Source organism: Mustela nigripes, chromosome 2 (assembly GCF_022355385.1).
Source record: "Mustela nigripes isolate SB6536 chromosome 2, MUSNIG.SB6536, whole genome shotgun sequence".
In the NCBI taxonomy this organism is placed as follows: domain Eukaryota; kingdom Metazoa; phylum Chordata; class Mammalia; order Carnivora; family Mustelidae; genus Mustela; species Mustela nigripes.
Window position 1 is genome coordinate 86,702,138 of NC_081558.1, and position 23,892 is coordinate 86,726,029.

The following is a 23,892-nucleotide window of genomic DNA, read 5'->3' on the forward strand; positions in this document are numbered from 1 at the left end:
AATTCCAAGCTTCTTAAGCATGGTGTCTAAATATGACATACTGGCAAGTCCCAGTTCTCACCAAAATGGCTTCCCTCCATGATGGCCTCCTACTACTTGCTAAGAGAAAGGCAAAATGGGGTTTTAAAACTGATTGATCTGGTAGGTAATGCAGTTCTATATAAAATATCATATTATTCAAAGGCCAGAACTGGAGTCCTATGACAGATATTCAAGGCATAGTTCTCGCTGTCAGATCTGCATGTTCTCCCTTGGTGATCTCACTCAGCTACGTGGCTTTACATAGTATCTAAATGCCAATGACTCACAAAAGGATATCTTCAGCTCTGACATCTTGCCATACTCACATACCAACCGTTTAATCTACATACTCATTTGGAAGTCTGATAAGCTTCACATGGCCAAAATGGAATGCTTGATTTTTCCCTGGAAAAATGCTGCTCCTCCCCTGTTTTCCCTATCTGTTAGTGGCATCACCAGGACCAAGTTACTTAAGCCAAAATACTGGAGTCTGTCTTGACTTCTTTCTCTCTTTCTTACACTCCACATCCAACCCCTCACCTTGTCCTGCGGTTCTACCTTCAGGATGGATCTCAAATTCAACTACTCTATGCCTCTTCTCTGATGCCAAGCCACCATCACGTCTCATGTCCTAACCCATCACCTGCCTCCTCTCATGTTCCCCTCAGTCTATTACCCACACAGATACCAGAGCAAACTTTTCAAAGTGAAAGTCAGGTCATATAATATCTCTGACTAAAACCCTCCAAGGGGTTACCACAGCAATTAAATTAAAATTCAGACTCCTAGCCTTGGCTTACAAGGTCCTACATTATTCTAGCCCTGACTCTTGCTTCAGCCTCACCTCCTGTCACACTGACCCACCCTTACAGCTCTCCAGCCACAATGACCCTTTTATGTTTCTTAAACATGAGGAACTTGTGGCTTTCTTGGGAACTTTACATTGCTCTTTCCCTGCCCTCTTTTTTGGACGGCTGAAAATGCTTCATTTTTTAGGTCTCAGTTCAGATGGCACCTCCGTAGAGATACCTCTCCTATTTAAAGGAACCCACAGTTAAATTTCACTGATCAAGGGGTGCCTGGGTATCTCAGTCATTTAGGAATCTGCCTTCAGCTCACTTCATGATCCCAGAGCCCTGGGATCGAGCCCTGAATCAGGCTCCCTGCTCAGTGGGGAGTCTGCTTTTCCTTCGCCTCTCCCCTGTTTGTGCTATCAAATAAATAAAATCTTTTTTTAAAAAATTCACTAATCAAGGCACAGAGGGTACAATGATGAAAAATAAAGTACTAGCTCTTATAAAACTTTCATTCTAAATGGAGAGAATGCAGAACATGGTAAGGGACATACTGTTTTATATTCAGGGATATACTATTTTATATTCTCCATAGCATTGATCATACACTGAAAAATACCTTATTCATCTTCCTATTTATGTCCATCCCTCACTCCATTCAGTATACATTGGCAAAGGGAGATAGGATAGGGCCCTTGGCTGTCTTGCTCTCCACAGTATTTCCAGCTCTTATAAAGGTGCTTACCATATAGTGGTTCTCAATGAGCATTTGTTAACTATATGACTGAATGTGTTTGCACCTATTAAAAATTATAAAAGTAACATTACAGTTATAAAGGAAGAATTGGTTAGAGAGGAAAACCTGTTTATAGCCCCTTTATTCTAATTACATCCTTCTAAATCTTGATTTCTAATCCCACCCCAGCATTATGTGGATGTCAAGGGTTATTGGACCCATTCATTACATCTGCCACCAGTGAAATGCATGTCAGCCTAATTACTCCAGAGTGACATACATTTCCTAGAGGGCAACATACCTCTTTGCTTCCTGTAAAAACGTGTTCTTTCAGGGCTGTGTTAAACATTGGTGCTCCAGTTATGGTTTCTGAGTCCTTTCTTTGTTCTTTGACATACACAATCATGATCTAGCCAGAACTAAATAGAGATAATGAAAAGACAAACAGAACTTTATGTAAGTGAAGGAAACAAACATAGATTGGGACATCTACTCTGTACCCCGTAAGATCTAACACTAACAACAATGAACCTGACTTAATAGTCTGATGCTGAACAAATTATATAGTCACTCATGGTTCAATGTCCGCTTTCTGTAACATCTGAATAATAGTGCTTATTCTTCCAAACTTCCTTGTGAAATGTGCATTGTTTTATATCATAGAACTATGGAATGTTAGGCCCTTGGGCATCTTGGGAATCATCTAATCAGTATCCAAATGCAGAAACTGAAGCCTGGGGAGGGTAAGCAGTTTACCTAAGCCCACAGCTAACTATTGGCGTGCCTGGAATTAGAACTCAGATCTTCTGACTCTTAGACCAGTGAGGTTGTTTTGACCTTACCATACTGCAATATCCACTATTTAGCTTTCCATGGGCGTCTGTATTATCTTCAAGTTAGCTTACACAATTCTCCAGGATCATGATAACTTGTTTCTCTCACAGTGCTTACTTGTTCATATAAAAATATGTTCTTAAAAATAAAGAAGAGTCTGTCCATAACACTTGCTACCCCCTCCCTGATGTGATCATCTCGAACTTTCCAGTTGTTTCCCCTGATTCATTGAAAACTTCAGCCCTTTGCTCGCTGTCGTTTTTTCCATGTGACTCCATTTATTCTTGGTGATTTCAACAATCTCCTAAATGAACTACATGATATTCTGACCACTTCATTTACTGAACTCACCTTTCATGAGATTTTTCTCTACCCCACCCCAGCCATCCGTTTTCATGCTCAGATATTTGTTCCCCTCTTGTTTTCTAGTTCACTTATTCTAATACCCTGACTCCAACCATTCTTTGACCCCATCAAGCTCTGATCCTTTGGCTCTATTCATGTTTCATGGTTCTTCCTGTCTGCCCTCTCTTCTTCATCCAGCCCAGAATCCCTGGTCCATCACTGTAATCAGTCTTTTGTGTATATCCACAACTCCACTGCCATTTTCTTTCTCCACCACTTGCTCGGAAAAACTCCAAACCTGCTTCAAGTCATCTCTCTATCCATCTTGTCCCTACACCCAAGCAGTGGAATGAACCTGGTTAAAATAGTCATAACTTGCAGTATTTAAATTTAGGATTATAAATTAGAGGAGGGCCCTCAGTAGAGCCCAGTAATTATTCATTTCCTTGGTTAATAATCCACTCTCATTCTTCTAGACTTTATGTTTACTTAAATTCCACATTCTCAAATGTCCAGTCCTCACTCTTACCTGATATTCTCACCCACTGATACACTGGGGAAAAAAATTAAATTAAGCAAAAGAGAGACTGGCTCTTTTCCAGTAATCTTAGCTTCTCCACTTCCCCAACATCCATGCCCTAAAATGAATGAATTGTCCATGCTATTAAGGCTAAACTCTGTTAAGATATAGTTCTTCATGTGTCTCTCACATCTGTTTTGATTCAGGTTGTCTTATCAAGGATATTTGTAGAGTGAATAGCCTTGGAAGATAGATAGTGTCTTCCTTTGGAGCAAACAGTAGGGATGCTTACTGTCCATTTATAATAAAAATAATGTCTTTTTCTGAAGCAAAAGACAGGCAGGCATGTAAAAGACTCAGGTTCACTAAACTCAGATTTTCTTACTTGTACAACCCACTCCATGTGCAGGCATTACCTGGCCCTCTTCCTACACTGCTCTGTGGGAATTGAGGTTCAGGAAATTGATGCAATAAAACTCTGATCTCTGGCTACTGCTATTGCTGTGAGAAATGAAATCCTTTGTTTCTGACCCAGGAGTCTCATGTTTTTTTTGCATCCATGAAATTATGAGAGGCTAACTTGTTAGTATGCAAGTTGGATAAAAATCTCAGACATTTCAGAGTTCCTGGCACTTTCTACTTCTGAATTGCATCTCATTTCCTCTTGCCTTTTCAAGGATTTTGCTCCTATGGGTTATCTGCTCCCTCTTTTGCATTGTTAATTTTTCCCTTTTCACTGTATCATTCCCCAGCCTATACAGGTGATGTAATATCTACCACCTTAAAAGACAAAAACAGCTCCCCTTAGGCTTCTCATTTCTCTTCATCTACTGTTCCATTTCTCTGCTGCCTTTTAGAACAAGACTCCTTCAAAAAGTCCCCTTTATTCCCTTTCTCCACCTCTTCACTTTTCATTCCCTTCTCACTCCAATCAGATTTTTAATTATACCATTTTCCAGAACACTTCCAAAAGTTGTCCACAACCTTCATGGGGTTTAATCCAATTTTTCTAAAAAATCCAATTTCTCTTTTTATTGGACTTTAGCAGCCACCAACCAGTTAACCACTTTCTCTTTCTTGAAATACATTCTCAGTTTCTGGTTTTTCTTACTCCATTTAATATCAGTTGCTGACTCTTCCTACTCTACAGAAAGACTATGTGGGTTTTGCCTTTATTCCATTAATAGCATACATTAATTGATTTTCAGATGTTAAACTAACTTTGCATTCCTGGAATAAATCCAACTTGAGAATGGTATATTCTTCTTCTTCTTCTTCTCTCTCTTTTTTTTAAAGTTGTTTGATTCGATTTGGTAATATCTTATTAAGGCTTTTTGCATCTTTCTTCACAAGGGATATTGGTCTGAAGTCTTTTCTTGTGATGTCTGCCTGGCTTTGGTAGTACAGGGTAGTACAGGGTAGTACAGGTCTCATAAAATAAGTTGGGAAGTGTTCTTTTTCTCAAAGAATTTGTGAAGGATTGGTCTTATATCTCATTTAAACACTTGATAGATTCACCAGGGACACCATCTGGGTCTGGCTTTTGTTAGCAAAATTTTATTATTTTATCTTATTTTAATCTTTTACACGATTTTATTTATTTATTTGTCAGAGAGAGAGCACACAAGCAGGGAGGGCAGCAGGCAGAGGGAGAAGCAGGCTCCCCACTGAGCAAGGAGCCTCATGTGGGACTTGATCCTAAGACCCTGGGATCATGACTGGAGCCTAAGGCAGATGCTCAGCTGACTGAGTCACCTAGTTGTCCCTGTTAGTGAGATTTTAAATTTCATACTCTCTCTCTTGCTCTCACACTGTGTCAAATAAATACAAGTCTTTAAGAAAAAAAATTACTAATTCAATATCTTTACTTGTCAAAGGTTTATGCAGATATTTTGTTTCTTCTTGAGTCAGTTTCGGTTACTTGTGTACTTCTAGAAATTGTTCCATTTTATCTAAGTTGTTTAATTTATTGGCATTCAGCTGTTGAATGGCATTCCTTTATAATCCTTTTAATTCCTGTAGAGTTGGTAGTGATACCCTTTCTTTCATAATTTTAGTAATTAGTGTCTTTTCTCTTATTTTCTTGGTTAGTCTAGTTAAAGGTTTGTCAATTTTATCGATCTTTTCAAAGAATCAACTTTTTAAAAAAGTTTCTCTATCATTTTTCCGCTAGAATATTTATTAGCTCATTCATTCTGCTTGCTTTGTGTTTAGCTTGCTCTTTGCTATCCCATTTCTTAATGGGGAATCTTTGGTTTTTAATTTTTCAAAATCTTATATAGGCATCTTAAGTTATGCATTTCTCTTTAAGCACTGCTTTATTTTTTTAAGAAAGAGAGAGTGTGTGCATATGTGTGCAAGTGGGGGGAGGGGCAGAGGGAAAGAATCTTCATGAAGATGCCCCACTGAGTCTGGAGCCCCACGTGGGCATGATCCCACAGTCTATGAGATCAGGACCCCAGCTGAAACCAGGAGTCAGTTGCACAACTGACTGAGCCATCCAGGTGCCTGTAAGCACTGCTTTAGATATATGCCATGAATTTTGATTAACTTCCCTCATGATTTCTTCTTTGACTCATCGGTTATTTAGAAGTATGTTTCTTAATTTCCAACTATTTGTTGTTTTCTCAGGTATCTTTCTGTTACAGATATCTAATTCCACTGTGGTTACGGGACCTACTTTGTGTAATTTCAATATTCAATTTTCTGTATTTTACTGGGACTTGTTTTGGGCTATAGTATATGGTTTATCCTGGAGAATGTTCCATACACACTTGAAAAGAAATGTGTATTCTATAGTTCTTGGGTGGAGTGTTTTATAAATATTAAGACAAGTTGGTTGGTAGTGTTCTTTTTTTAAAAGATTTTATTTACTTATTTGATAGAAATTACAAGTAGTCAGAGAGGTAGTCAGGGAGAGAGGAGAAGCAGGCTCCCTGCTGAGCAGAGTCCAGAGCAGGGTTCGATCCCAGGACCCTAAGACTATGTCCTGAGCTGAAGGCAGAGGCTTAACCCACTGAGCCACCCAGGTACTCCTGGTTGGTAGTGTTCTTAAAGCCTTCTATAGTTGTTCTATCAACTTGAAAGTGGTATATTGAAATCTCTATTGTCTAGTTCTCCTTTCATTTTTGCCAGTTTTTGTGTCATACATTTTGGGGAGTTGGTTCTTTGAGATATATATATATATATCTCTGTTATATCTTCTAGATGTGTTGACCACTTATCAAAAATGTTTCCAGTAATACACCTTAAAGTTTGTATGATATTAACATAGCCACTCTAGGCTTCTTATTATTACTGTTTACATACTGTACCTTTTATACTTTGCTTTCAATCTACTCCTATCTTTGAACTCAGGTATGTCTCTTGTAGGTCTGTGACAGAGTTGGGTCTTGCTGTTTTATTCTGTCTGATAGTATCTGCCTTTTGAGTAGCATGTTTTATGCAGTCATACTTAATGTACTTATTGTACACTCAGAATTTCTCTTTGCTGGTTAGTTATTTTCTGTATGTCTCTTTTTTTATTAGAGAGAGAGAGAGAGAGACCATGAGCATCCACAAGTTGGGGAAGGAGGGCCAGAGGGAGAGGGAGAGAGAGAGAATCTTAAGCAGGCTTCACACCAGTGCAGAGCTCAACTGGGCAATCCATCTCATGACCCTGAGATCATGACCTGAGCTGAAGCCAAGAGTTGGTCCCTCAACCAACCGAGCCACCCAGATGCCTGGATGTTTCTCATATCTTTTTTATTCCACTGAAGTAATGGAGTCATGAAGCACTAATATATTTGAAAATAACTTAAACAATTTCTCACTAAACAAAATATGCAGAGCATAGAAAAATAGAAGAAATGACTTGTACTTCTGTCATTCAACCACAACTTTATTTAATATTGTGGTATATTTTTTTCCAGTCTTTTAAACCTTTTTCTATTCAGATTTTTGTTTTTTTCTTTACATAGTTTATTTATGCACACAATTGTATATCTATAGTTTATGCAGTCTATTATATCAATTTCCTATGTATTTCAGCCATGGAGCAGCCATCACCAACAGAGAGATATCTGAAGCAATGAAGCAGAGATCCCTTTGTAAGAGCTTTTGACCAAATGAAGTAATTCTGAATGGCCTTATTAAAATAACCACACTTGCAAAAACTGCGTATGTCAGAGGCTTGGTTTGGAAGACAAGGTGTCCGAGAAGCACCTGGTGCATCAAGTCCTGGTTGTACATTTGGTTTTTAGCTTCCTACTTTCTGACACAAAACAAAGGAAAGGCATTTTCTCCTGTACACTTGGTAAAACCCTGTAAAATGGCTGGACTAATTTTCTTGGAGGAATGGTATCTATTTTTTACTATTGATTATGGGTTGTATGTGTGTGTACATATAATCTCACATAATATTAAGCTTATTGATTCCTTGGTATTCTAACCTTTTTTCTACTTGTTTATTAGTTTTTGATGATGCACTTGTCAATTTTTCTGTGTAGTTCCATTAAACTTTGCTCTATTTAGTTAAGTGAACATAGGTTCATGATTGTATCACAACTGTAGGATAGTTCCTTTTAAAAATTACTACATGTATGAAAGTCGGAGGTTCAAAGATGATCAGATAATATTACTACACGTTACCTCTTTATCTCTATCAATCCTTATTGTTTAAAATTGTTATGTTGGATATTAATGTTATTAGATGAATCATTTTTTGGTTAGTATTTTCTTGGTAGTTCTTTAAAAAAAAATTGCCTTTCTCCAAATGTTTTCGTGATATATTCCAACCATGGTTTGCAAATAGCACATGGTTTGGTTTCTTCTTTAAAAACCCAACCTAAATGTGGTTTTTCACTGTTTTTTTTTTTTTTTAATGATATAAACCATTTTTTTTTATTGTGACTAATAACACTTGGACTTCTCTCTAGAATCTCATTTCCTACGTATCCTTTTCTTTTTCTTTTTCTTCTTTTTTGCCTGCTAATTCAGTAAATAAGTTTTCTCTAGGTATTTTTTCCCCCTCAAACAATTTGGAAGTTAGGCAACCTATTTTTCTAATTTTGATGAATACCCTTCAATGTTTAATGTGTATATCAGTAACAAACTGTCATTTTCAAGGCTGCCACAATCTTTTTTTTATTTTTTAAGATTTTTACGTATTTATTTGACAGGGAGAGAGAGAAAGAGAGCACAAGCAGGGGGAGTGGCAGGCAGAGGGAGAAGCAGGCTTCCCACTGAGCAAGGACCCTGATGTGGGGCTGGATCCCAGAACCCTGGGATCATGACCTGAGTTGAAGGCAGACACTTAACAGTCTGAGCCACCCAGGCATACCTCCCATAATCTTTTAAATAGCCCTTCTATTTTTAGGATAGTTCTCTGGTTATAAATCTCACTTTCCCGGTATAAATTTTGGAACTCAGATTTCCTGTCTCCATTGCAACCAGGATCCAGACCTATGACATAGGCTCTGCTAAGCAGAAGCACCTGTGGAAATGTGAAGATTATGAGAATACAAGCTCTATACACACCTTCCATTTTCCTGGTACAGGTAAAGGTAGAAGAGGCATCCAGACTGTAAAGGTGGCATCGGTTGTAAGATCAAAGTTCTGACACAGAATTGGCTGATAGCAGGAACAGATGAAGGAAAGCTGAGTTCATGGCATTTGGTGTTGATGGGAATAGCAGCAGTTTCTTTATCATGTCAGTTCTGTTGCACGGTTTAGGGTATTTTTTTTCTGGCACTTTAATCCAAGCCTTCCCGTTTGTTTGTTTGTTTAGCTTACCCAATGACCCTGGAGCTGCTGAACATAAATTTAAGAAATTCTTGCTTGCAGTGTGTTGTTTGCAACAAGGAATTTTAACCAATATCATAACTTGTCAAAGTCTAAACTTAAGGTATATTTCACTCCTGAGGAAAAGAAATCAAGTCTTTAATTCAGAATTCTCTTCTACCATCATTTACCATATTTTTAAGGGTTAATACATTATTTTATGTTTAAGAGAGGGAGAGAGAGAGAGAAAGATAGGAGGGGAAGAGGAAGAGAGAGAATCTTAGGCAGGCTTCATGCCCAGTGTGGGGCCTGATGCAGAGCTCAATCTCACCACCCTGAGATCATGACTGGAGCCAAAATCAAGAGTTGGATGCTCAATTGACTGAGTCACCGATGCTCCCCATTAGGGGCTAATATTTTAATATTACCTGGTTTTAAACTCCCAAATACTGATATGTAATAAAATATTACTGATTTAGGTTAGTTGAGATATTTGCTCATTTGTTTATCCTTTCTTTTCCCATCTTACTTATTCTTTTTGGGTTCAGCCTTTTTGTTATTGGAGCAAATTCTTTAGTACCTTTCAATGAACACCTCTGACTATTAAATTTAAAAATGTGTTTATTTTGTTCTTCCTCCTGAAAGATAGTTTAGCTAGGTATAGAATTCTAGTTTCTCTCTTATGGACTCTCAATACTTTGAAGATATTTTCCATTGTCTTCTGTCACTTATTGTTGGTTATAAATCTGCTGACAGGTCATTCCTGTCAACATGACTCATTTCCTGTCAAAAAGACTATCACTCCTTTTAGGATACTTTGATTTTTCTCAGTGGTAACTTTTAACATTTTCCTATTGCATTTGGTATTCTGTAATTTCACTAGTAGGTACAGACCTTAGTTTTAAAAATTTCTTCTGTTTGAGCCTTGCCATTTTCCTTTGGTTTGATAACTCATGGTTTTCTTCAGGTCTGAACAATTTTCACACATTTTCTCTTTGGATATTGCCTCACCATATTCTATTTTCTCTCCTCTAGAAACTCTTTTAGATGTACATTGGGCCTTCCATTTCTATCTTCCAGGTTTCTGAACTTATCTTTGCTGCTTTAGCAGTTTATTATATGCATTTTCCATGTAATTCAGTCTCTTTATAAAAATCATTTTTATAATATAAAGATTATCTGGCTCAAAAGTGATCAGTAGTGTATTTCCTACCACATTAGTTACTCTCCTGGCTTTCAAGGCTCTCATGCATCCAGGCCCTGGCATTAGTTAGGTAACTATGGGCACACAACTTTTCTGGGTCCCAATTTCCCAACATAGTGATTACTGAGATTATTGAAAAACTCAAATAAGGTAAAGCATTTAAGGTGCTGACAAAGGCCCAACACATAGCAGCATACTAAATAAAACTTAGTGTGGTTGCATAGCTCATAGCAATTTCCCCAGTGTTCACATCTGTATAACATCTTTCCTCCTCCCATTTTTAGATATGAATTCTGAATGGAAGCTGTTACCAGTTCTAAGACCTTGCTTCTTTGGTTGAAATGACTGGCCAAGGCATGGTCAGATGAGTCTAAACCAACTGATTAGTCATTCCTTGAGACTTAAAATTTTGTTTCCTTTATGACAGCAGAGTACTTAAATTTAAGTAGAGCTGCTGGCTGTAGTAAGAGAAAATGAAAATGACATTTAGAAAAGGGAGTACAGGAGACGGGGGATAGATGGGAGAGAGATTTACAGACACCACTCAAGCTCTTGGTCTCATTAGCTTTGATAATATGGGACTTTTCAATACCATAGATTCCTTTAATATTTGAATATTTTATAATAGGGAAAAATAATTTATAATAAAGATTTTGAAAGATTTTTATCAGATTTTGAACAAGAATCTTAACTTCATTTTACTGCTCAGTTACATAGATTTTTATTCCCGCTTTCCAGAATGATTGTTATTCTTTCTCCAGCTATGGAAATGTAGCTGTAGTACATTATATTTGAACAGTCCTTCAGAGTTCCCACAGCCTTTCATGTCATTATCTTATTTGATTGTCATTATCTTATTTCATGTCATTATCTTATAGTGAGGTGAGTGGGCCAGGTAATGTTAAGCTTAGTTTTTACAAATCATGATATTACGACCCAAGTTACATGTTGTTCAGGATGGAGAAGGTGAGAACTGAAATAGGTATTAAGCATTCCTTACCAAGAGAGCTCAGAGCTTACTATTTGGACGGTTGTGAGAGATGGTACATTATAAAACATTTTCATTAATTATTGTTAATTAGGATTTTCAGAAGAGCCCTGAAAAGTTTCATTAGCTCATAAGTTTCATAAGACCTATTAAAATGCACTCAAGTCCACAATTTAAAATCATTCTTCCCAACGCACTTATCTTTCCCCAAAAGTTAATCTTTGCCATGTTCTGAATCAAGTTCCTGTTGTGCTTTTAAACTCTAGAACTTCAACCTTGAGAAGATATTATTGGGGGTGGAGTGGGAGAGAAGGGGGTGTATTATTCCTGGCTAGACATCCAGTGCTTAACAGGTTCAGATATAAATGAGCATAAATTCCTGCACCCCTTGACTAAGATAGAACTCTATATTGGCTATAGCACATGGCTAATTATTTACAAAGTAATCACAAAGTACTGGAGCAATATTATCACAACACCCTTGTTTTGGAGAACTCAAATGCTTTCACAACTTAACTCATTTTACCCTCACTGAATCCACAAGGAGAGGCTAGATGACAAGTATTTGCTGAAGTTTTTGAAGTAGAGTTACTAAAGATAATGCAAAGCAAGCATGGTTTAGCTTCCTTTTTAGCCTCAGCATGATTGTACCTGTTATGAGAATCTTTCCATTTCACGTAGAAAACACAATTTATGAGGAGGATTGTTTCAATTTTAGATAAATTGTTTCTATGGAATCAAGGCATAAATGTGTCAAATACTGGAAGGATCATACTATTAGTTAATCAGCAGTGTTTTTCATTTTGCACTCTAAAGATAAGCCTTTTGTTTTAAGCACAGTATTATAATAAACTGACAGTCCTGGCGTAGCTCCCCTTTTCTCCTGACTGCCATTAGACTAAAATCGATCCTCTAAATAAAGTCTGTCCCAAGAGACACAATTGATGTAGGGAAAAGGGGACTTTTTTAAGCCGAGCCTGACGTCACACATTTGTGCTCTAACCATCTGTACCTTTTATTAACCAGGGGCTGGAGCCGCCCAGGCGGACAGACATAGGCGCACAACAGCCTTCTCCCACACAAGCCTGGAATGGCAACAGTGTGCGGCTGCCTTAGAAAGAAAAGCCGTTTCAGAACTCCGGGGTGGCATGGGGGTGTGTGTGGCAGGGTGAGGGAATCATTTTTTTTTTTTTTTTCTCTTCTTCTCCATCCAAGGATGCTATTTATTGGAAATCCAGCACATCTTTTATTTTTTAAATTAATTTCTCTCGAGTGGGAGGCAAAATCCTTTAGATGCGAAGGAAGAAAAGGGAAAAAATGCAAGTCGGCAGGAGGATTTTGGAGAATTGCAGCCTTGCTTCGGATTGGGACTACAGGCAGAGAAAGACTCCGGCGTCCACAACCTGTTTGGCTGCAAAGATGCCGCCGTTCCGCCCCGAGTGCAGCATCGCCCCCCTCCCCTCCCCTCTGCCCCGGCCCTCGGCCCGGTTGCTGCCCCCGGGACGGCAGCAGTCCCCTCGCGTCACCTCTCACACCCTGCGGTGACTAGTCCACCCAAGTCCGGAGGGGCGTGTGCTGGGGAGGAGCGCTCATTCTCCTTCGACGCGAGAGACCCGGGCAGTTCACGCTCCCGCACAGTCCCCTCCTTCTGGCCTTGCCCACAGCCCCCGGGAGAGCAGTAGCCTCCCTGTGACCGTCTCTTCATCCTCCACAAGCCCAGAGGCGCATTCTCACTGTCCCTCCACGTGCGCGTCGGGTTCGCCCCTCTCCTTTCGCCGCTCCCAGGAAGGCAGCAGCCACCAGGTGCCCACCTCTCACGCCCCTTCCGGCCCCTCACCCAGTTCCTTCATCCTCTTCTAGCTTTGGGGAGAGTCCACACTCCACCTCCACGTGCGAACCCAGGGCCGTTACCCGGCTTGCACATGCCCCCCACCTCCAGCCCAGGCTCCGCCCACGGCGCCCCGGGCACGCGCCCAGGAGTACCTGGCCACCCCTCCCCCTGCTCGGCTCCGCTCCCCTCCCGCCTCCCCCGCCCCACACGCAGCAGCTCGCAGCCCACCCCTCGCAGCTTCCTTCCCTCCGCCCCCTCCCTCCCCAGGAGATGGGGGGGCACGAACGAGCGCGGTGGCGTGGCCAATGGGCGCTTGGCTTACTCTGGCCTCTCCCCCGCGCGGCCGCCAATCGCGGCAGGCGGTGGTGGTAATATTGTGGAGTGGAGTTTGGATGCCGCCGCTGCCGCGGGTTGGAACGGCGCGGCCGCGGGGGCTGCCAGGGTATTTCGGGAAGGGGGCGTGAGGAGGCGGCGGCGGCTGTGGCAGCAGCAGCGTGTGTAGGCAGCGGAGAGAAAGAGAAAGAAAGGAAAGAAGAGGGCGGGGGAGTACTCAGAGGAGGAGGCGGGACCGACCGGGCTCCTCACCTCTCGGTAGCGGCGGCGGGCGGCTCAGGAGGCGGCACCGCCCCCTGCCCGCGGACTCTTCAACGCAGTCGGCCGCCGACCTGCGGACCCCGGGCAGCGGCCGAAGCGACGGGGGCGGACGCGGTGGGCCGGGGTGGCGGTCGAGGCGACCGCCATGGCGTTCCTCAAACTCCGTGACCAGGTAGGTGAGGAGCGGCGGGGCGGGATCGCGCGACGGGGGAGGAAGGAAGGGAGGGCGGCGGGCCAGCGGTGTGGGCCGCCTGGACTCCTGCCCGGCTGGGTGGGTGCGAGGGAGGCGGGGTGCCGCCCCGGGGACTGGCGCGCGGAGACCGGGCCGGGGACCGCGGCCGACCCGCCTGTCAGCTGAGCACCGGCCGTGTGAAGCCCACGTGCAGCTGGGGGGCTCGCCGCGGTCTCCGGTCGCCGCCGCGTGAGGGGCGGGTCCCTTGCTGGCCGCCTCGGCGTCGGCGTCCGTCTCACTGCCGGGTATGCGCCTCCTTTCCTACCAGGTGAGGCTCGGGCCTAACAGGTGGCTTCTCGCTGCGGGGCGGGAGCGGTGCTGGCGGCCGTGACCTTAGGTCACGACCTTGCGCGCCTGTTTGCTTCCCTGGTTAGTTGCAGGCACACTGTCTTGGGGTAAAAGGCGGCAGATTCTGCTTCGAGACTAGTTATTCAGCTTGCAAGTTCCCAGACTTGTTTTCTTTTGACGTCTTGTGCACCATCTTGGTTACTTTTCTTGACTTAGCAAGAGCTGGTCAAAGAATACCTGAAGTGCTGAAAAGAGTAGTGACTGATTTGGACGGAAAATAATTTTGTCTAGGGACGAAATCACAGCTGTATCAGAATGATTTGTACCTCTGAATATGTGGAAAGATGGATAAAAAGACTTTCAGGCGATGCAGAGGCTTCTAAACATTTGTATCTCTTCTTTAAGGAAAGGGAAATGAACGTGTGAAATTTGCCGAGTGGCAGTAGACGTAATAGTGCTGAGAATTTATTTTTGCCATTTGTTTTGTTTTGTACATAAGATATTAGGCAGCTTTGAAGGGGAAGTAACTTGCATACATTGGGAAACTATTCTTAAAGTGAGTACTCCTTTTGTGAAAACAATGGGGGAAAATTGAGAGATCTTTAATATCGTCTCTTAGTGACTGTTGTGCCTTAAATTCTGAATCTTGGTATCATCAGTTCTTATTTCATAAGTGAATTTCATTTTCTGTTTAGGCCGTTGGCTTAATTTATGTATCATTAGTTATCAGGAAGGTTTTAGCTGGTGTTAACATCCTCAGGCATGATACTTTGAAAATCTCTACTGTTCAGCGAAGTTTGTACATTGTATTTCAGATAATAGAACCGCATTGTTCAAAATCATAGCCACTAGCCTACATGTGGCAACTTAAATTTTAATAATTAAAATCAAATAAAAGTGCTCAGTAGCCACATGTGGTTATTGACTATGGAATTGGACAGCACAAATACGGAACATTTTTATCATCAGAAAGTTCTATGGGACAGGACTGTTAAAAAAAACAACATGTAACACAACTAATTCCTGCTAATTTCTATATAGTCAACTCACATATTTTTAAAGGTGTAAAACTCAAGATCTGGATTCTTTAATCTTTATCAGTCTAATGGCACTTTGTGCTTCCATTAGTAATAGTTGAGGTAATGATTGATTTTTGTTTTGTTTCTAGTCCTACACTTTTGAAAAAGTTATTTTTGCAATTTGGATCATAGTGTGCATTAGGAATTTGGTGAACTTTTTGGAGACCATCCCATTTTATTCACCATCAAGTTTAAGCAGAAGCAAGATTATGGTTTCAATTGGACATAAAATCCAATTGCACTTTTGCATTTGTGTATTTAGGAATTGCAATTATAAAGGAATTGTGAGGCTACTCCAATTTTATATAATATCTATTGATACTCAGTGGTTGCGATGATAATGTAAAATGTCACCTGTAAACTTAAGGATACTTGGGCAAGTTGAGAGGCATGGCTCAGAGAGGGAGGAACATTGAAGTTTACTTCTGAACTACTAAGTAATGGACTCATCTGGTCTCTCTTTTGGAAGACTTTGACAGAGAGAGATCACAAGTAGGCAGAGAGGCAGGCAGAGAGAGAGAGAGGGAAGCAGGCTCTCTGCTGAGCAGAGAGCCCAATGCGGGACTCGATCCCAGGACTCTGAGATCACGACCTGAGCCGAAGGCAGCGGCTTAACCCACTGAGCCACCCAGGCGCCCCTTTGGAAGACTTTGAGAAATGAGTTTGGTTTGTCTATTTCAAAGGGAATAGCTGCTTTTAGATGTTATCTTGTATGTTGATATTTTATTGACTATTGGAAATGATGATAAAAATGAAATGCAATACAAATAGTATTTTAATCTTTCCTATCTATAGGAAAAGCAGTTCTGCGAGGTGAGTTATTTTATCTGGCAGAAAGGAAGAGAAAATGTGGATAAATACACAGAATTTTAAAGCTGGAAGGTTCTTAATGTAGCATTTAACTCAGTCTGCATTTACACTTGGAATAGGTTATAGTTCAAGCTACTTTTTTTCTGTTATTGCCATATTCATCTGTGTTTTGTTTTCTTTATAGCTCTGTAAATGCAGCCTAATATGTAGAACCTATTAATGGGTAGGAGTTGGTCTTTGTCTATGTGTCAGGTGGGTTCTAGATAAAATATAAAATCAGTGAGTAAACCAATTTGATTTCATATCCAACAAGTAATCTGGATAATACAGCTTTCCCCCTTTCTGTGACAACACCTAATACTGGGGTAAGAATAGGATTGAGTTTTCAGTTGAACATAAAATCTAATTGCACCTTTGCATTCATGAATCGGAATTATGAAGTAATTGTGATGCTTCTCTGGTTTTATGTGGTATGTGAAATGTCACCTGTAAACTTGAGGATACATGGACAAGGACTCAGACTAGTGCACTACTTTTTTTTTTTTTTTTTAAGATTTTATTTATTTGACAGAGACACAGCCAAAGAGAGAACACAAGCAGGAGGAGTGGGAGAGGGAGAAGCAGGCTTCCTCAGGGAGTCGGATGCGGGGATCAAACCCAGGACCCTGGGATTGTGACCTGAGCCGAAGGCAGATGCTTAACGACTGAGCCACCCAGGCTCCCTTACTTTTGTTAATAGGTGAAAATAACTTTTAATTGTAATTGAGGTGAAAATTATTTTTCTGTTTGTAGGACTAGAAACATGAACCTTTCCCTTGATTTCGGCCCCTCGCATTACAGTGTTTATACAGCCTGAATCTCTGACAGTTGGAGGATTTTATTCAATAGGTATCACATGCAGATTTTTATCTTTACAGTTAGTAAAAATGTAATTGTATGATCACATTTAAATTTTAAAAATTCTATTTTTAGTTTTATTGAGATTATTGATATATAAGGTATACAGTGTGATGATATCATACATGTATATAAAGCAAAATGATTACTACAATAAGATTAGTTGACACTACCAGGGGTGCGTGGGTGGTTTAGTCAGGTTGGTTTAGTTGGTTAAGTGTCTGACTCTTGATTTTGGTCAGGTCATGATCTCAGGCTCGTGGGATTGAGCCTCACATCAGTCTCTGTGCTCAGTGCATAGTCTTCTTATCCCTCTCCCTCAGCTCCTTCCCCTGCTCACCTGCATGCAGGCTTGCTCTCTCTCTAACTCTAAAATAAATCTTAAAAAAAAAAAAAAATAGGCTAGTTGACACTACCATCCCTTCACACAATTACTGTGTGTGTGTATATGTGTGTGTGTGTGTGTGTGTAGATAACATTTAAGATCTACTTTAACAACTTTGAAATATACACACACACACACATATATGAAACACAGTATTATTAATTATTGTTACCATGCTGTACATTAGATCCCTGGAACTTATTTATAGTTGGAAATTTGTACCTTTTGGCCAATTGCATAATTATATTTTAATTTATCAGCAGTGATTCATAGTATACCCTGATAAGAAAGAAAAGACTGTTCAGGATGTGTAAGGTAACAAACTCACAACTGGAAAGCTAAATGGCAATTGGTACTTGGCTTTAGTATCTAGAAGACAGTAGGGAGAGATGGAGATCATGCTGATAGGAGCAGGTATGTTAGTTACTGCTTAGCTCCAGGATATGGTGCTCTGCAGGTGTGCCTAGTATTTTTAGAACTCCAGTTTTCTTTAGGTAGTTAGAGATCCAGATATTTATGAGAAATCTCTCTATAAATGTTGGCAAGTTGGTAGTTAACCATTGATAAAAATTTAAAGCTGTAGTTTTACATAGGGGTGAGCAGAGGACCGGTTTGTAATCACAAGTTTAGCTTATCTTCAGAAAATGAACTACAAAGTAAGATTTCTATTTTATTTATTTTTTAAGAGATTTATTTATTTGAGAGAGAGAGTGAGAACTCACACTTGAGTGGGAGGAGGCACAGAGGGAAAGAATCTCAACCAGACTCCCAGCTGAGCTCAAAAGAGGGCTTGATCTCACGATCCTGAGCCAAAGTTAGGCGCCTGACTGAGCCACCTAGGTGCCCCAAGATTCCTATCTTAAAAGAACAGTTTTCTTTCATATAAAGTAGTCAAAAATGGTTTTAAAGTTAGGAAAATTGAGATATAAAAAATTGAGATACAATTTATATACTGTAAAAGTGTACAATTCAAGTCAAAGCTAATGTGAGAAAGAACAAAGCTAGAGGTATCACAATCCCAGATTTCAAGATATACTACAAAGCTGTAAATAATCAAAACAGTATAGTACGGGCACAAAAGTAGATATATAGATTAATGGAATAGAATAAAGAGCCCAGAAAAAAGAAAACAAATACACGTTTATTTGGTCAGTTAATCTATGACAAAGGAGGAAGGAATATACAATGGGGAAAAGACAGTCTTTAGTAATTAAATGGTACTGGAAAACTAGATAACTACATGCAATATAGTAAATAGTGCTGGAAAAACTAGATAACTACATGCAAAAGAGTAAACTGGACCACTTTCTAACACAATACACCAAATAAACTCAGTAGATTAAAGACCTAAATGTAAGACCTGAAACCATAAAACTAGAAGAAAATATAGGCAGTAGTATCTTTGACATTGACCTTGGCAGCATTTTTCTAAATGTGTTCCGCAAGCAGGAGAAACAAAAAAAGTAAAAATTTAAAAAACAAAAAAAAGTAAAAATTGTTTACAAAAAGTAAACAATAAGGATTACACCAAAATAGAAAGCTTTGCACTGTGAAGGAAGTCCATGGACAAAACAAAAAAGCAACCTACTGAGTGGGAGAAGATATTTTCAAGTGATATATCTGGTAAGGAGTTAATATCTAAAATATATGAAGAATTTATAGAACTTGGCACTGGTGGGGGGGATAATAATCTGATTAAAAAATGGACAGAGGACAGTTTTCCAAATAATACATTTTTCCAAATAAGATGGCCAGCAGACATGGAAAGATGCTCAACAACACTTATCATCAGGGAAATACAAATAAAAAAACATGTGAGCTATCAGCTAACACCTGTCAGAGTGGCTAAAATCAAAAGGAGAAGAAATAACAGTTATTGGTGAGGATGTGGAAAGAAAGGAACCCTGGTGCACTGTTGGTGGGAATGCAAATGGGTGCAGCAACTTGGGAAACAATATAGAGGTTCATCAAAAAATTAAAAATAGAAAAACCATAGCATCTGGTAATGCTATTGGATGTTTACCTAAAGAAGAAAACGGTAATTCAAAAGGGGATCTGCACCTCCATATTTATTGAAGCATTATTTACAGTAGCCAAGATTTGGAAGCAATGCAAGTATTTATCAGTAGATGGATGAAGATGTTGCACACAGAGAGGAATATTAGTCAGTCACGAAAAAGATGATCTTGCAATTTACTGCAACATGGTTATATCTTAGAGGTCACTATGCTAAGTAAAATAAGTCAGCAAAAGACAAATTTTTTTTACCGTATGATTTCATTTACATGTGACTTCTTAAGAAAAAAACAAACAAAAAGAGCTGAGACAGTCCCATAAGTAACTGGTTGTTGCCTGAGGGGAGATGTGGGGGGTAATGGGCAAACAGGGATGAAGAAAGGGTACAAGCTTCCAGTTATGGAATAAATTATAGGGATTTTGTTTCAGCATAAGGAATATAGACAGTGGTAGTATAATAGCAGTATATGGTGACAGATGGTAGCTACACTTGTGATAGTAGCATAATGAGTTGTTGAATTGCTATGTTGTATACCTGAAACCAGTGTAACATTGTGTGTCATCGACACTTCAATTAAAAAAAAATTCAATAAATAACATCTCCAGAAATGTGTGCAATTCAGTAGTTTTTGATATATTCACAAAGTTGTACAACCATTACCGCTATGTGATTCCAAAACATTTCTGTCCTTTCAAAAAGCAATTGGCCGTCACTCCCCATTTCCCCCAGTCCCCACCCCTTCCCCCTCCAAGTCCCTGGTGAGCACTAATCTCTGTCTCTGTGAATTTGCCTATTCTGGATAATGATATAAATGTAATTCTACAGTATGTGACTTTTTGTGTTTTCTTTCACTTAATGTAATCTTAAGGTTCATCGATTCATGTAGCATGAATCAGTTAATTTATAAACTTTATATCATGTTTGTTTCTTTTAAAGAAAGTTCCTACACTTTTATGCTGTTTTTATTGCTTTTTATATGCAAATCTATAATCTGGGATGTCTGTTTCTATTTTCTGAGTTGGTTTTAAAACTGGAGCTAGACTTTGTTTGCAGTAGTACTAGAGGATAGTAGTTTTTTTTTTTTAATATTTTATTTATTTATTTGACAGATCACAAGTAGGCAGAGAGGCAGGCAGAGAGAGGAGGAGGAAGTAGGCTCTCCGCTGAGCAGAGAGCCTGATGCGGGGCTCAATCACAGGACCCAGAAATCATGACCTGAGCCGAAGGCAAAGGCTTCAAACCACTGAGTCACCCAGGCACCCCAAGGATAGTAGTTTTTAAATCTAGGTTACTTTTTTTGTGTGTAGGAGCTGTCTTTGTGTTCTCTTCTGGGTTAATGGTTATTAGGTAAAGGTTTTGATAAGTTGAAGGTTGATTTTTTTTTTTTTTTTTGGAACAGTCTTGGCATATATCAGTAAGTAATTATTGAATGAATGAGAATAATTTGACTGCTATTTTGGATAGTTAGCTCTCACTTGATCAAGTATCCATTAAGGTTAGAGCATTATTTGACTTTTCAGTAGAAAAACAATAAGTGATCCTTGAAAAATCTTATAATTAGGAATACAGAATATACAAAATGCCTGAAAAACATTTATGCTCGGATATTCAGGTATTCTATATTGAGTGTTGCCTTGCTTTGTGTTGGAGGCTGTGGGGCACACAAGGGTACAGTAGTCACTATCTCTGTCCTTAAAAATCTTATTGGCTAGAAAAAGACAAAAGATACATAAAGGCACAGTATCTGATACACTCACCTGAAAAGGTTTATAGAGGTTGAAGAAAAACATATGGAGTGTATTATTTAGAAATGTATCTAACATAGTTAAAAAATAAGTGTGTCTTGTGTTTACTGATTTTTTTGTGTGCCTTGTATAATACAGTGTAGAACATGTAAAGATGTAGAACATAAAAAATGTGTATAACATACTTCACAATTCAGAAAGGAATAGATGATATGATTGTAGGCAGAGGGAAACTTCATGGCAGGGGAGATAGTTGGAGGTTCACAGGAAGGATTTGTTGAAAGCAAACAGTTGTGTAGGAAAGCAACAAGAGAGAAATAAAAAGGAAGCCAAAAAAAAGAGAATGGTATATCTGTGCTGCAGTGAGGAGATAAACCTTATTGGTATGTGTAGTTGGAAAGTATAGGAGATAGATTAGCTCAATTAACAGTGACTACATTATGAAGTACTTTGAATATAAGGCTAGGAAGTTTGTACTTGACTGGAAGGTGTTGGGAAGTTGTTACAGATGGGTTACTTGATCTAGGGTCTGTGAAGTGCTTTTTTGGAGGAATGTGCATACATCTACTTAAGAGACTTCGTAACATCTGTTAGATCTTCTGAGGAGTCCATGACACCCAAAAGTTAAATAACTGCTATATTATAGGTTTTAGAAGAGTGAATTACAGAAGACAAACAACAGGAACACCGGAGACCAGTTAGGGGGCTACTGCTATAATTCAGAACAGATGTAAAACATTTTAGTGCAAGTCAAGTACATTAAGTACTAAGCAGGAGTTTGAATGGAAATGAGTGCATCTTTAAAGGATCCTCATAGCTGTATTAATGGCTCACTTAAGTGTACAACTGAGAGTGTCCTTTATTTATATGGCAGTTGACAATTTTTTTTTGCTGCATAGTCCCACTAGGGTAAATTAAAAATGAAAAAATAGTTAAACATTGATAATTCAAGTAGTTAGACTTGGATTATATTAGGTTTTCCAGCATTTTATCTTTTTCCCTTTTTATTTTCCAGTCTAGTGTAAAATTTATATTCAGTGAATGCACTCTACCTGGGTTAAAGTGAGTTGCTCCTGGAGAAAGTTTTGTGCCTGGAGAGAATAGTTGAGGGTTAAGTCTTTTTGTTCTGGACAATGTAGTCTATGGATAATTCACATTAAACACACACAGTGATACTGAATCACAGAGTTATACAGTACTTTTCATTCAAAGCAAAAATTAATGAAATATTCAGTTACTTAAACTAGTAATGTTTTAAAGTGTAACAGTACATCGCACATATGATGATTAAAGTTCTCAAATACTTTAAATTTAATTTCTGCTGCTACTCCCTAGTCCCAGTTCTTAGTTAAGTGATTTATCCACCTTCCTTATGTGCTACTGATTTTTTTTTTTTAAGATTTTATTTATTTATTGACAGAGAGAGAGAGATCACAAGTAGGCAGAGAGGCAGGCAGAGAGGGAGAGGGGAAGCAGGCTCCCCGCTGAGCAGAGAGCCCGATGAGGGGCTCGATCCCAGGACCCTGAGATCATGACCTGAGCTGAAGGCAGAGGCTTTAACCCACTGAGCCACCCAGGTGCCCCTGTGCTACTGATTTTTCAAAAAGGATTCTTCTGTGTGTATACTGATTGCCATGCAAAACTAAGTCTGAATAGAATTACTACTCCCACAGCTTTAGTGGAAAGTTCACTTTTGCCTAGTAAATTTAAGTTCAAATTCTTAATTGGTGATGGTTTATTTAAATTTATTTATTATAAGCTTAAAGGTATATCTTTTCTACTCTTAAGGATTTGCGGCCATAGATAATGTTAAAACATACAGTATGGGACAGTTGAGGAAAATCAGGAAGCAGTTGCTTATGAAACATATACTTGTTCCAGCACCTAGAGAGTTATTATGCTTCAGTACTACATTTAGCTTTATTTCTTTTTACCTAAGGTACCAAACCCCTGCCCCCAAACTTTTGTATCTTATAAGTGTAAATTAGTCTGGAGTGGCAGCCTTTTCTCTTGTATCAGTTTCTGTATTAAAAAGTTTGATAGCTTTTTCTTTTTTAAATAGCTTTGCTGTAATATAATTCACATATCAATTTAAATTCTACAGTTCAGTGATTTTTAGTATATTCACAGAGCTGTGTAAGTATCACCTCAGTCAATTTTAGATCATTTTATGATGCTGAAAAGAAACTTCTTACTCCTAAGCCATTATTCCCTCAAACCCCCATCATTCCTAGCCCTAAACAAGTACTAATTATTTTTTGTTTCTATATATTTGTCACATATTTTATGTAGCATGTTTGAAAGGCTCATCTGTACTGTAGCATGTATCAATATTCTTACTGCCGGATAATGTAGTATTACATTGAATCATACCACATTTTATCTGTCCATTCAACAGTTGATAGGTGTTTGGATTATTTTCGCTTTTTGGCTAGTAGGAATAATACTGCTACGAACATTTGTGTACAAGTTTTTGTGTAGGCATAAGTTTTCATTTCTCTTGGGTACTTAGGAGTGGACTAGTTGGGTCATACAGAAACTCTGTATTTAGCCTTAATTTTAACGAACTGTTAGTCCATTTTCCAGAGTGGCTGTACCACTTCATATCCTATCAGCAGTACATGAGAGTTTGTTTCTCCACATCCTCAATAACACTTACTATTATCTTTTTTTCCATTACTGTCATCCTAGTATGTGTGAAGTGGTATCTGCTTGTGGTTTTGATTTGCATTTCCCAATGGCTAATAATGTTGGGCATCTTTTCATCAGATCTTTTGCCCATTTAAAAAAATTGGGCTATTTGTCTTTTTAT

The 23,892-nt window shown here is 39.2% G+C and overlaps 1 protein-coding gene and 1 long non-coding RNA gene across 8 annotated transcripts in view; one reads left to right on the plus strand and one right to left on the minus strand.

Moving 5' to 3' along the window:
- Nucleotides 1-13,703, minus strand: part of LOC132011774 (uncharacterized) — a 14,886-nt gene extending 1,183 nt beyond the window's left edge. Inside the window, exons 1-2 of the long non-coding RNA XR_009402435.1 lie at nucleotides 13,619-13,703; nucleotides 1,853-1,970 (exon numbers count right to left, since the gene is read on the minus strand). This is a non-coding gene — a long non-coding RNA (uncharacterized LOC132011774). The remainder of the gene's footprint in view (nucleotides 1-1,852; nucleotides 1,971-13,618) is intronic.
- Nucleotides 13,392-23,892, plus strand: part of ANKRD28 (ankyrin repeat domain 28) — a 205,623-nt gene continuing 195,122 nt past the window's right edge. For 5 of the 7 annotated variants that reach the window (XM_059390886.1, XM_059390889.1, XM_059390893.1 and 2 more), the window contains exon 1: nucleotides 13,392-13,799. Coding sequence is in view for 1 of the 7 variants with exons in the window: in XM_059390888.1 (XP_059246871.1) it covers nucleotides 13,773-13,799 (27 nt within the window). In the remaining 6 variants the exon portion in view is untranslated. Of the gene's footprint in view, nucleotides 13,800-13,840; nucleotides 14,128-23,892 lie in introns of those variants that run through there. The other 2 variants (XM_059390887.1, XM_059390890.1) reach the window with 1 other exon arrangement.